Source organism: Dendrobium catenatum, unplaced genomic scaffold (genome assembly GCF_001605985.2).
Source record: "Dendrobium catenatum unplaced genomic scaffold, ASM160598v2 fragScaff_scaffold_672, whole genome shotgun sequence".
Taxonomy (NCBI): Eukaryota; Viridiplantae; Streptophyta; class Magnoliopsida; order Asparagales; family Orchidaceae; genus Dendrobium; species Dendrobium catenatum.
In genome coordinates this window covers 247,841-262,115 of record NW_021319134.1, presented here as the reverse complement: position 1 = coordinate 262,115, position 14,275 = coordinate 247,841, and the positions used below count along the sequence as shown (strand labels likewise).

At 34.2% G+C, this 14,275-nt stretch overlaps 2 protein-coding genes across 2 annotated transcripts; both read right to left on the bottom strand.

Annotated features, from left to right (window-relative positions):
* Positions 1–3,231: 3,231 nt before the first annotated feature.
* On the bottom strand, positions 3,232–4,041 carry LOC110100953. Its single transcript, XM_020828681.2, has one exon. It carries the CDS (start codon positions 3,807–3,809, stop codon positions 3,453–3,455), a length of 357 nt encoding a protein of 118 aa, XP_020684340.1. The 5' UTR covers positions 3,810–4,041; the 3' UTR covers positions 3,232–3,452.
* A 5,790-nt stretch (positions 4,042–9,831) lies between these two features.
* Positions 9,832–13,952, bottom strand: LOC110100948 (uncharacterized protein C594.04c). Its single transcript, XM_020828674.2, has 3 exons — positions 13,705–13,952; positions 13,349–13,612; positions 9,832–10,533 (listed from the first exon to the last, which is right to left on the bottom strand). Exons 1-3 carry the CDS (start codon positions 13,942–13,944, stop codon positions 10,054–10,056), a joined length of 984 nt encoding a protein of 327 aa, XP_020684333.1. The 5' UTR covers positions 13,945–13,952; the 3' UTR covers positions 9,832–10,053.
* Positions 13,953–14,275: the final 323 nt, after the last annotated feature.

The following is a 14,275-nucleotide window of genomic DNA, read 5'->3' as shown; positions in this document are numbered from 1 at the left end:
GCATGATGTACCTGAAATATTAGTTAACATAGAAAGAAATATGCACTGCAAATATCAAGAGAAATAAAAGATTAATAAATATTATTTGTTATCATCAAAATCATAAACTCGGAAGCCCGAGTTGCAACATAAAGGTCTAAAATTTACTTGGGTCTCTCGAAGTCTAAGAGTTTAAATACATATAACATATTTTTTAAATATATATATATATATATATATATATATATATAAATTTGTAAAGAAGAGCATTAAACAAAAAGACATGATAATATTATATAAAGAGGAATTAATACAGTCCACAGATTTTCCTTCTTCCAGTGAATCCAGCAAGCCTAGAAAGTTTACTAGGAGCAATAGTATTGTATAAAGAGGAATTAATAGAATAAATATAACCAGAGTATACTAGCTGAATAACATAAATTCAGAACCAAGAAGCAAACAAACAACTGAGAAGGAGAAGAGACACAGAAAAGGGGGGCCAACAACAATAACATAATCAATGAGCCAAACAATTAAAAAAAAAAAGCTCCAATCTCATTATCCCAAAAGTAGGAGACTTTCTAATTACTCACCTTAAGCCTAACAAACCACTAAATGAGGATTTTCAGAGTTTTAGGACTTAAAGAAATAGAGTTGTGATTCTTGTTATTACTTTGCCAAATACTTTGGTTACTCCCACAGTCAAACATAACTTACCTTCACCTACTCAAATCGAAATCTTGCTAATAAGACTATAACAGACTGAGATATTGCATTTGGCCGGAAGTAGCTGCAACTTACCATAAGTAATGATATAATGAAGAAGAGCATTAAGAGGGCGACCAAATACAGAGAAAGCAAAATCTATCAACATCTCCAAAGTAGAAACCATCAATCCAAATATCAAAAAATAAAGAAATTTTATCATCATTACAAGTTTTTATTAGATTTAAAATAAAAATTTGACTCTTAACATAACATAATGGAGAAAAAAATCATGTAGCCGACCTGACGTAGTGGGATAAAGACTTGATGCTGCTGTTGCTGTAGTATCCCAAGTTTTATAACTAGGATGATTTCTGACAGACGTAACAATAGGTTTTAATAACTTCCAAAAATAATAAGAGGTGTTAGAAGAATTCCTAGATAAAGAAGATAGTATTAAGCAACCAATGGTTAAGAAGGGAATTATCGGTTAGAAAATTTCAAATCCTTTTTAAATTACAAGTCCAATCAATATGGGAATGGGAAATAATATAGACACTACCATTCTACCTTAGTTTAGCAGAAAGACTCCCAAGTAAAATTTGAGTTATTTAGTAGCCTTATTTTTAAAAAATGAATCTATTAAACAAACAATTAATCATTTCAATTACCGCTTCAGAAATGCAGGTTTCTCAGGATATGAGAGAGGGAGAGAGAGAAAGAGAGATAAATATTTAAGGAGTATTTAACAACTTGCAAACTGCCAGCAAAAAAGATAAGTTTTTTGTTTCCCTAATCCATGAATTAAGCTTATTAAATAGTGGTTGATAGACGCACATCTTAAACTTCTCATTTGAAATTGAAATAACCAAGTATTTGAAAGATAGACAACCCAATTAACCAAGATCTTGGGAAAAAATAGTGAAAGACTTTTCCAAATTGACATTTAAGCCCATCAGGTCCTTGAATTTTTAAAGAGAAGAGAGCATTCTAAAAACACTCAAGGAGTCAGCTTAGCCAAAGAAACAAGTTATCAGCAAAAAACAGATGGCTGATTGATGCACCGTTCTAATGAGTTTCAAACAATCATTAGAATAATTCTCTGCAATAATACAACATAACTCCTCCATAATGATAGTAAAATATGGTGTGAGAAAAGACAACCTTATCTCAAACAAAAATTTGAATTGAAATAGCAACAGAACTCTCTTTAATAATAGCAGAAAAACACATAAGAAATACATACAGAATTCCAGTTAACAAAAATAGGAGAAAAACTGCAGTTTATCAAACGAGAAGGCAAACCTTTAAGATAAAAACAATCATGAGGTAACTGCCTTAGCACAGAATAACTAATGGCTAGACCTTTTTTCTGAAACTCTGAAGAATGTTAGAGGTTAATATGACGTTGACAGAGATGCCCCACAACTCAATAAAGCTGCTTAAGTCAGGTTGATTATTTTAGCAAGGAAAGGTTTGATTTTGTCAGCAAGGAGCCTAGATATGATCTTATACAAAGTATTACAGAATGAAATAGGTCTAAAATTTGAACTTTGAAAAACATTTTGTTTCTTTTGGATTATTTTAGCAAGGAAAGGTTTGATTTTGTCAGCAAGGATCCTAGATATGATCTTATACAAAGTATTGCAGAATGAAATAGGTCTAAAATTTGAACTTTGATAAGCATGTAGTTTCTTTTGGATCATACCAATGGCAATGTGGTTAAAAATTTGAAATTTTGAAGAAATGCAATGCAGCTTTAATAAACCGAGGGCAAACCAACTACAAAGAATCCTTGAAAAAATTTAACATTGGAACTGCCAGGACAGGTGATTTATCATTGCCTGGGGCCAAAAAAAACATTTTGATATCAAGATCAAATATAGGCATTTAAAAAGTTGCTTATTAGTATTAGAAAGAGTATCAACAAAATCAATATTAGATAAACGTTTAATTGTGTTTGTCCAATAATTTAGTGGTATTTGTTTAATAGTTTACTTGTATTGTCTAATAGTTCACTTATATTGAGTGTATGATTCCATGAAATCGAGGATACATGTAGCAAAAATAGCTCCATCTTGACATAATTTTTAACCAAAAATACCAGGGAAAACCTTAGAACAAAATTTATTGGACTCATTGAACTGGCCTCACCGCACAAAAACTTGTTTATCCAGCAAGAAAGTTTATTAACGAAAATATTTCAGTTCAAATTTCCCTTAGGATTTCAATCAGGTTTTAATTTGGCAAAAAAAAAAAGAAGAGAGAAATAATAAACATTCCATATTCTAACCATCAAACTCTATAGCACTACCCATTAAAAAAAGTTCACATAACAATGCGCATAGAGTTAAACACACTTACAGAAACATTTGAAGGATTATGCAGCACTCCGTATTAGCTAGATATTGTTACGTATAAATATTCTATGCACATCAACATAAAGCAAATACATAATACTCCATGACCCTACGCCACAAAAAATCGCTCCAGAGCTGACACAATATTTTCTAAATAAGAATTAACAAAAACCAACACAGTCGAATATGATGAAACAAGAACAGAAATTAAATCTCTTTCTTTCTTCAACAGTTCCTCAAATTTTCAGGTCAAAGCCTGAAATTTATACCACAAACCCTATTTCATAGACTAATTAAGGCATCATCAACTCCAATCAATTAACTTCATGAATGATACATTCAAGAAAAAGAATTAAAAATAGATCTACGAATTACAGATGTACCGATAAGAAAAAGAGGGCATCGAGCTCAAAGAAAGCCGCAAAGGACAGAGAAGCCGAGAATGATGAGCCACACAATGTGTATGAGGAGGAAGGCCTGCCCTGAGAGGAGGCCGTTCCCGCTGTTTCCAACCTCGCAGTACCCACTCTTCGCCACGCGGACGCCGGCGCACGCGGCCTCCGGGCATCCACACCAGTACGTCACTCCGTTCTCGCCGCAAACAGGGTCTGGTCGGAAGCAATTGATGGGGCAGGATCGGGATCCGTCGGATAAGGCGGGGCAAGGATCGTTGTCCGTGGCCTCCAATTTAGCGTTGGAGAGGTGAATAGAGTTGGCGAAAAATAGGACGAGGGCGAGAAAAAAAGCTCTCGCCGCCGGCGACATAGCGAGCGAGCCAGATCAAGCAAGCCCTGGTCCCAGGACAGGATCCGAAACCCTAGCACAGAGAGAGTCAATCGCCTAGCGAATGCCAGAAGAAGAAGAAACTGAAAATAGGAATAGGCAACGATATTTCCCTTGCTTTCCAGCGAAGTAATCTTTTTCTTTCTTGCTTGCTTTTTTGTTTTTCGGTGGGATCTGGTGAAGTTTTGTGGGTAGTCCGCTGAAGAGTTGTTGATACGCTTATGCATGGTGGTGCTGGGCCAGTGAGCCTGCTGGCAAGTGGCTACCTTTGGATTAGCTTGACCCCTATCAACTCTAATGAGTTATTGGGCTTCATTTGGGACAACTTTATTATTATTTTTTAAAATAATTTTTAATTAAAAAAATACATTTTGATATTAAAAAGTTTATTTAAGAAGCAGTAATAAATTATCCCAAACAAAAACTCAATAGCCAAAGAAATTATTCTGACGGACTCTAAATGTAGCTCTACGTCTGAACTCCACTAAAATGCTAACACATGTATATTTAATATTTATATTATTTTTCTTACAACGTGATGGCCCGACCCTGTCGAGACACTCTTTTTAACCTTTTTAAAAAAAGAAACCCACGAAAGAGCCCAAATAGTTATGGTTTTGACGTGCGGCTAAATATCACATTTTACCTAATGGAAAAGAAAAACGAGAAACAAGCGAAGAATATGGAAATTGACTTGGAGGATATTGTATTCTCCGAGAAGATGAAAGTTGGTATGCAAAATATCCAGGAAGCGCTACTGTAGTCAAACATGGGAGAAAAGTTTAAACTATTATCGGTAAATTTTAAACTCCTCCCAAGTTTTATTATTTTTCCAGTGATTATATAGTTTTTTAGGGTTTAAAGGTGTATTCTAAAATTATTTATGAGTCGAATGCCACGAAGAAGCATGATTTTATTATGTAAGTAAGATTTTAATGTAAATATTAATTATTTATGTGTCGACGCCTCAAAGAAGCATGATTTTATTATGTAATGATGATTTTAATGAAAATATATAATTTTTTAGGGTTTAGTTGTGTATTGTTGTGTACTGCTGTTTATTTTGCTATGTATTATTATGTACTGCTCTGTATTATTTTGCACTAAGCTGTGTACAGCTATGTATTACTATGTACTGCTATGTATTGATGCGTACTATTTGTGTACTATTGTATATTTAGTTTGTATACTACTGTGTATTTAGCTGAGTAGTACTTTTGTTTTAGTTGTGTATTATTGTGTACTGAGATGTGTATTGAGTTTTATATTGTTTTGTACTAAGCTGTATATTGCTATGTATTTAGTTGTGTATTGCTATATATTTAGTTGTGTATGATGTGTATTGTTGTGTACTGCTCTTGTTTTAGCTGTGTATTATTGTGTATTGAGTTGTGTATTATTTTGTACTGAGCTATATATTGTTGTGTATTTAGATGTGTATTGTTGTGTATAACTATATATTTAATTACGCATTATTGTATATTTAGATGTGTATTGTTGTATACCGTTATGTATTTAGCTATGTATTATTGTGTATTGTTGTGCATTAGTTGTGCATTATTGTGTATTTAATTGTACACTGAGCTATACATTGAACTGTATATTGAAATATGTATTATTATTTAATTGTTCTATGTACAAGCTTATATTCAACGATCTGAATAGTTTTTGTTTGTATATAAGGTGTTTATAATTATAAAAAGGAAGTATATGATATGTATTGCAGTTATGTTCATATTGTTGGTTTCAGTGTTCACAATGAACATCACAGTTAATCGACAAATTCCATAAAAATAAGATCTAAGGATTTTGTATGTTCAAAAGCTGTTTTCAAGAATGATATTGATTGAAATTCCCAATCAAAATATTAAAAATCAAACATCAAAACGGGATGTCCCATAATGAAGATGGAATTTGGAAGGTGCAAAAAATGTAGGGATTTTTACATACATAACACTTAAAAGTTTCTTATTTACTTATCTAACACCTAAACTTATCTATTTACACACCTACCACTTAAAATGTCTTTTACTTTCAAAAATACCACTCCCTCTTCCTCTCCGTCAAAACCAGCTGGATATCCTTCTTCGCGCTCGAAGCCTTTGATGACAGCAAAATCCATCGTTGAAATCTTCCTCTTATGTTCAAGAAGGATAAAACCAGAGAGCTTCAACGACTGTTCTTTTCTGATTCCAGACAAGTATGTCAATGGCAGTTTAAGAAATAAAAAGCTGTCGTCCCGTGCCAAAGCTCTATACATCAAAATTAAAAATGTCGCCTAATCTATAAAATAATCTAATTCACATTTCAACACAAGGCAGTTATTTGTCCTTTTTCTCCTCCTTCTTCTTCTTCTTCTTCTCTCTACACAAAGAAAGGATTTTATTCCATTTTATTCATGCTAGAGTCCTTCACCTTCTTCCCCTTCTTATTTGGTTAAAAATAAAGTGTTTGGTTTTGGAGAGGAAGAGAAAAAGACATGGATCGCCAAAGGCACAACCTTCTTTGGGGCTGAATGCTCGCCGGAGCGTCAACCGACGAAGAATAAGAGAACTTTTAAGTGGTATGTGTGTAAATAGATAAGTTTAGATGTTGAATGAGTAAATAAGAGAACTTTTAAGTGTTATGTATGTAAAAATACAATCACGAATTGACTAGGGCAAAAGGTTAAAATCTACTTTAAATCCTGTAAGAATATTAGTGATGTGAAAGCATCAGTTCTTAAATTAATGACAGAAGCCAGGATAAGAATCATTGATGTATTTACATATCTTGCCGATGAAGTTGGAGGTTTTAAAAATGTTGGATTATCTAAGAGGGGTGTATATAACTACATTCAGAAAGAGAAAAGAGCAAAGATTAAGTATGGGGACACTAATTCACTATTTCAGCTATTTAAAGATAGATAAGTTGATGACAACTTGTTTGCATGGGACATCCAAACTGTTGTATTTAATAGATTGTAGATTTTTTTTTGGTTGATGGGATGAGAAGAATATGTTATGATTTCTTTGGAGAAGTAGTAATTTTTTATACTAACTACATGCTTAATAAATATAATTTAGTATGTGCATCATTTATTGGAGTTAATAATCATTGGCAAAATATTCTGCTTACGGTGGCCTTTCTGTTATGGGAGACATTTGATTCATTTATGCGATTGTTTAGAATATTTATACGAATAATGGGTGATAAAAATCTAATAATAATATTCTCTTACCAAGACCAAATAATGAGTATGGCCATAGAAATTGGATTACCCCATACAAGCCATATATTATGCCAATGGCACATCTCTAAAAATACTTCATCAAAAGTCTGGTGCTTCAATGGCAACAATAAAGTTAGAGCATTGTTTTATAAGCGTTTAAGCAACTGAGACTCTAAGGAGAATTTCGAGAGAACTTGGGCTGAAATGATCACATAAGGGGGCTTCCAAAGCAATAATTTGTTGAAAGAGTTTTATAGAATAATAAATAAATGGTCAACAACATTCAATAAGAATTGATTTAGCATGGACATCCTGTCAACACAATGTAGCGAGCCCACTAATAATGTATACCATGATATTTTGAAGCCAACAAGTTCTATAACTGATTATTTTTTATGGTCGGAGAAAATGCAGATGACTTGACGCTAGAATGACCAGATAAAGATTTGAGATTAGCAAGTCCAAAATAATACTTGTGATAAAAACAACCAAATATTAAAGCAAGATACTCGATTTTATTCAAGAAAATTATATTCATTTTTTGAAGAAGAATTTTTACAAGATATATGTGGAATGTTTATAGACTATGTCTTAAGTGATTCATCAAACTTTTTCGTCAAAAATATAAAGAATAAGGACCAGTCAATCCATTGGACTGTTCATTTTGATGCAAAAGAGGGTACCATTCAATGTTGTTGTAGGAAGTTTAGGACAATGGGTTTACTATATTCTCACTGCATAAGAGTTAAAAGGCAGCTAAATATTATGAATATACCTTCGAGGTATCTACTACTGCAATGGCCAACAAGAGTTATGAAATATATTTATACTTGCGACAAATTCACAGGTTTGGGAAAGAAAGATAACACATTTGAGGCATGTGTTAGTATGATATTAAAAAGTCATCTCAGTAGATTTGCATATAAAATTAGCACACTAACATAGGGAAATTAGGAGGAAGAATAGTACATGTTGGCTGCAATGAATGACATGGCTGAAAATATAAACTTGATCATTGATGGTAAGAGAAAGAAACACAAGTTCGTAGGCAACACACAGGATGAGATTAAAAAGTTGAAAACCCCTCCAAAGTATAGGCCTAAAGGCATCTCTAATATAAGGTTGAAGGGACATTGGGAAAAGAAGAGAAAATATAAGAGTAAGAATTTGTTGTAGTGGGAACTACAATAGTAAATTGTGCACCATCGAGCCAGCTTAAGATCTCAAATATACTAGAATGCCTCATAAAGAAATTTATTCTTGGAGCAGCAACTAGCCAACTAAAACCTGAATATATGAGGATGATGATGAATATCATTTACTCAAAGCAAAATAGTTGATGTGTAATTATTTTATAATAATAATTGATATTCAACAGATCTAACAAAATAGCTTATGTAAAATTATATTGTGTATTGTAATAAATCATTATAAAATTTTATTGTGTATTTCTCGGAATATTGTTGTGTATTTCTCTCAGTATTTTTGTGCACTGTTGTGTATTTTTACGCATATTATTGTGTACTGCTGTTTATTGCTATGTACTATTATGTATTGCTATGGATTAATGTACACTGTTGTGCATTATTGTGTACTGGTTTGTATTAAACTGCGTATTTGTAATAATCTGTATTTTAACTTTGCCAATTTTTTCTGGAGTCATTATAAATGAATGAGCACTAATGAAATGTGAAAGTCAAGTGCAAATGAACCTTTGATAGCAAGTTTTCCATGAAGCATCTGAACTTTCTGTGAAAGCAGCTTCCAAAGTATAATTAAGAACTTTGAAATCAAGTGCACATTGAAATCCTAGAAAATCATATTTCATAAATACTTTATTAATTCTTTTGAAGTCATTATATTTGTTTTTAATTAATTAATAGCTATGTACTATTTTAAATTGGATATTAATATCTATGATAGACTAGATAAAAAAATCTACTGAGTGGGCTATGCTCACTCAATCAATTTTCTTATATTTCAGGAAAAGGTAAAGGCCAACAGAGTAAAAAGGGGTAGAGGTGGAATCTTCTGAGTACAAGTGATTGAGGTATTCTTTTGTAATTCAATTTTAAATCCTTTTGATGTAAAAATGATTGAAAGTTGATTGAGATATTGTAAATATATATACATTTTGATGAAATGAAAAATGTTGAGTTACTTATATTATTTGAATTTTATAGTAGCTTTGGTTATTTATGTTGATGGTTGAGAAGTTAAATTATAAGTTTAGGGTTTCTATCATTCCGTTAAATCCTATGGCGCTATATTAAATCTCCGACCTCTTCACCATCTTAGATTCATATTTATAAAGAGTGAAAGCTAGGGCATCACAATCCTCTCCCATTTCTTCCTAGATTTGTCCCTCTTTGTTCTCCCTCACAGCTGCCAACAAAGCTTGAAAGCATTATGTGCGGATGCTGAACGCATCCGGACGAGAACGAGGAGGCGCCACATCACCCAATGCACAATGCACAATGCATTGCATGATGTGGCGCCTCCTTATTCGCATCCGGACGTGTTAGGCGTCTGCACATAATAATCTCTCTAATAAAGAAGACTCCATCGTCGCTTTATTCCTTCTCAATCAAGTGCTAGCTGAAAACTCATTCATCCTTTGTCGCGAGCTTTTCTCCCTCTTCTTCTTTTGACCACAATTCAGCTTCAAGATTTCCCCCTCTTCAAGACCCATTGACACGCAAGTGCTTTAAGAATGATACTATCTGTAAGTTGGCCAACTCGATATCACTGATATTCAAAGTTTATAAATATCAAAATTTTCATGCTGAAGAGTGACTGATAATCTCTTATATCATATTCTATGGCAAATATACAAACGAATATACTTAACCAGAAACTGAGTAATAAACTTCTGCTCTTCAAGAAAGCAGTGTCACAAAGGAACTCTGCTCTTCAAGAAAGCAGGATCCATACTACAAAAACATTTCAAAGACAATAAAGCACTAGAGACCACAAAAGAAAAGAACTTCAATTCCAATTAAATGATTGCAAACATCAAATTTTCTTCACCTTTGGTTCTTTAATGGCTAACTTAAACCAAGGGATCCATACAGAAGTCATCTTCTGATAATGTCGGTAAGCTGCTGCTCGGTCTTCTCGATTAAGCATTCGTTGTTCGACGAGAACGGTGACATAGGCTAAGCAAAGGCTATTCACAAATGGCCCGAGAAACATCCATTCTTCTCCCACATTCCAAGCAAATACAAATAAGCCCCACCACCATAACTGCTCCCCAAAATAATTTGGATGGCGAGAGTAGTACCACAAGCCTTTGTTCAGGTTAGGCACTGTTGGGGAACCTTCTACTTTTAGAACTTCATTTCTTTGCATGAAATTGTAGAGCTGTGTATCGGCAAAGAAGGCAATCGCAATTCCACTAATGCATGTACAGGTAGCCATGAAATCCCAAAATCCCCATGGCTTATTGCTGGAATGAATTGCATATAGTGGCAGACAAATGCCAATCAGAAAGATCTGACAACTAACATATAAACTGTTAGGCATTTTGTTGTTTTAGTTTACATAAATTAAGAAAAATCGTACAGAAAGTTCATGAAGGAAAATCATACAAAAAGTTTATTGTGAGATGTTGGTCCAGTTTTAACTAGGTTATTCCTGCTTGCTATCACACGCCTGTATTGTTTGGGAGAAAAATCTTAATAAAGCTTAGTTTTATTTTCTCAAAATTGCTGTCTCTATCTCTCCTCTCCTCCCTCTATCTCTCTTTTGCAAGAATAGCTCAAAAAGCTCTCAAGAATTCCTACTAGATTTCTAACACTTATGAAGGAAAATATGTCAATGCTTTATAAAAAAAAAAAAATGTCAATGCTTTATTAGTTGAAAAAGCAAGCAGATAAATAGCCTGAAAGTTAACTATTCTGGCTGCCTTCATGATGTATTTCGAAGAAAAGTAGGCAAATATTCTAAAAGAAGATATTCAACAAAGTTTAGAAGTTCTTAAAAGCATCTTCTAATAGATTAAACTGTATTTTAATAAATGTAAATTGCACGTTTAATTAATAGTGAAAACAATATGATTATACGCTTCTCTTCTCAGAAGACTTTTCTGAGAGGGGGGTGGAGGTGGTGTTGGAATTTGAACTTGTAATACAAAATCACTGAAATAAAGAAAAAACATTTGAAATTTAAAAAAAAAAGTAGTAAAAAAATTAAGAGGAAAAAGCATTTGCAATATCTGGGAAACTGTGTAAGACAATCTAACAATAGGTCTAAAACTTCACGCAGATAAGGTTGTCATCTAAAACTCTATTGACTGAAGTGGCCTCACTCCTGTATGAAATCATGACAACAGCAAATTAATCTCCATAGTTTTCTTGTTTCTACTTCTTATTTTTCACAGCATCCAAAGTAGGCAAATATATAGAAAAAAGTATGCTTGTTAATTCAACGTTATTAAAAAACTTTGAAAGAAACTATAGTACATGCTAATAAACTTTCTAACTGGTTTGTCAAAAAAGATTTAAAATCTCAGGAGACGAAATTTCACAAATAGAGGCAAAGGCATGTGTAAGTTTAAGGCATCTTTGGAGGCACAAAACCAAAAGTACACTGTCTAGCTAATGGGGACATCAGATCATGGAGAGTCTATCAGAGACATGGCCGTCGATCTATGGCCACGATTGAGTCATTGTATTTCTGAGTTATTTTATGTATTTTCTTATTTATGATGTTATTTTGTATTTGCTTTATTAGTTTCCCGTTGTACCCTTTTATTAAGGGAGGTCGTATGTAAGTCCTAGGGGCATTGTCATCATTCTATTTTTGTGAGTCTTTGTACGTGGCTATTGATAGCCCTTATGTTCTTCTTTTGAGATTAATGAATAATTGATTACAAATTTTTCTTCTCTTTGTTTGAGTTCTCTTGAGAGCTTGGGAGTTTGGAGTGAAATCCCTAGAAGAGGGAGAATTGGGCATCGCCCACCAACCTTGACGAGTCGGGTTCGTGATTTTATTATCTATCTTTTTTCTTTTTCCCCCTCCACCGCCGGCTCCATCTTCCCCTCTCCCTCCCACGTCCCAAAACCTCATCCGCTGCTTGAACCTCCGCCCTCTCTTCCCACCGTCCCCATCTCCTTCCCCTCAACGCCCCACCACAACCACAACCGCCGGCCCACCCTTCTTACCAAGCTGCTGGCCCCCACCCTCCCCTTTTCAAATTATTCCATAAAGCCCCCACTTTTCTTATTTAAGTCAATCTATTTTTGGAAAGTATTTGAATTTGAAATAATTCAATTTTAGATTTCAAATTATTCCATAAAGCCCCCACTTTTCTTATTTAAGTCAATCAAGCTGCTGGCCCCCACCCTCCCCTTTTCAATGTACTTCTTAAAGTCTAACCCCTTCCTTGTAATTTGATTTTAGTCATGAAGATCGTCGCGTTTGCCTAATTTTGCAAAGCTTAGTAAATGTAGGGGATTGAGTGCACTTCATTTGTTTTTAATCTCATTGTTAGATTAGAGATTTTCATTGAAAGCTATTATATTTGCATGATATTGATTTCCTATGTTATTTTGATGATTCAAAGCTCTTGATGTGCAACTTGGCCTAAACGAAAGTGACCGCTCTTACGTTTTATTTCATTGTTTTATTTTCTAATAGTTTTTACTTGTTATTACTCTAATCAATAAGTCGTGCAAGCTCTTTTCAAATTACTTCAAGCAATGTAGTCCTACATCACTATCATTGTCTTGAGAGAACAATTTTGTAGTTATTTGACTCATAAGTTGCTCCATAGCTAGAACATAACAATTTGCACTGGAATGGCAATAAAAACAGTCCAAAGCTGTGATGATGAAAGGTACAAGTGCGGTGGGGCTGTGGGTATAACTAGCAAGAGCGACTAAAAGAATGAAGGATCTGTTAAACTCCACCGCATGCCAATCAAAAGTATATCTTAAATGCAGCGAATGTAATGTAATATTACTCTTAAATTTGCTCTGGAAGCAAAGATCCATCAACAGGTTTAATACAGCTCAACTCAGATCACCAAAAAAAAAAGAGAGAAAATGCTTGACATCTGCTGTTTTGAATCAGAAATAAGTTCACTTAAAGCCCATAGAAAATGCAAATGTCTAATGGGCATTTGCTCAAACACTTCAAATACACTAACACGAAACCCACTCTAACATACAAAGCATGCATACCCAATAGCACCCCCGCCAGCCAAATGAATAAACTTATCAGATTCCAAGAAAAAATAAGCATCATAAGATGGAATAACGAATAAAAAAAATAGTATTAAAGCAAGAAGGGAGCAAAACTTCTATACCTGCTGAGACACATACACGGCAAAGAATGAAACCCACCACCAATGTTTCCCGTACTGCTTTCTCAACTTATTAAATCTCCAATCCTCCCTAGCTCCCCATTCCCATTCCTCCCTCCTGAAATAACTATGGGTGAGCCGTATGCTCCAAATATAGGTAAGAACAATCGCCACCATCGATCTCACCACATTTGCTCGCGCCAGAGGATGGCTTGCGAAGAAATGAATTAGCATGACTGGAATTATGGTCCAGTATAGGTCGATCATCTGCACTCAAACAAGCGATATTAATCAGAAAGGAACTGAGTTTGAACGAGCTGAAAGAAGGGAAGACATAAAAGAGGGGACTTGGTAAGCACCCAGTGCTTAGACTGAAGAAGGCCGATGATCCAAAAGAGGACGTCAACGTTGGCGAAGAAAATGACGTTGGATAGCATGAGAGGGTGCTTGTAACACCATTCCCAAAGAGGGCTGGAAGCGTTGGAGAGGGAAGAGGAGGATAACAAGGAGCATCGGTAGTGGCGGAGAAAAAAAAGGTAGAAGAAGATGGAAGGGAGCGGGGTAAGCAAGGCGATTGCGGCGTTCTTCAGATTTCTCATTACTTGAGGTTTCACAAGCTTAACTCGAAGGGAGAACTAAAATTTTTGAGATTCCATCGCCGGAGAGGATTACGTTTATAATGATTATAGTCTTATAGATAGCCAGGGGAGTTCATAAAATAAGGCGGCGTCAGGTCCACAAGAAGGCCACCAGAAGTCCAGAAGGCGCCGAAAGAGCTGGTTTTTAAAAAATATTTTCAAAGTATTGTAATCACTAATCAGCCGTTTAGAATCACTTTATTTCTTTTTTTTTTTAAATTTATTTTGGTTTATTGTAATATTAATGTAAATATATTTGATATTTTATGTATTTATTAATTTAAAAAAGTTT

What these genes read in the sequence shown, in the direction of transcription:
- LOC110100953 (XM_020828681.2), bottom strand. Translation starts at nt 3,809, where the DNA reads ATGTCGCCGGCGGCGAGAGCTTTTTTTCTCGCCCTCGTCCTATTTTTC.
- LOC110100948 (XM_020828674.2), bottom strand. Translation starts at nt 13,944, where the DNA reads ATGAGAAATCTGAAGAACGCCGCAATCGCCTTGCTTACCCCGCTCCCT. An exon ending in TTCTTCAGTCTAAGCACTGG is followed by an intron (nt 13,613 to 13,704) that starts GTGCTTACCAAG and finishes GTTTGAGTGCAG; the next exon opens with ATGATCGACCTATACTGGAC. An exon ending in CCGTGTATGTGTCTCAGCAG is followed by an intron (nt 10,534 to 13,348) that starts GTATAGAAGTTT and finishes GTTAGTTGTCAG; the next exon opens with ATCTTTCTGATTGGCATTTG.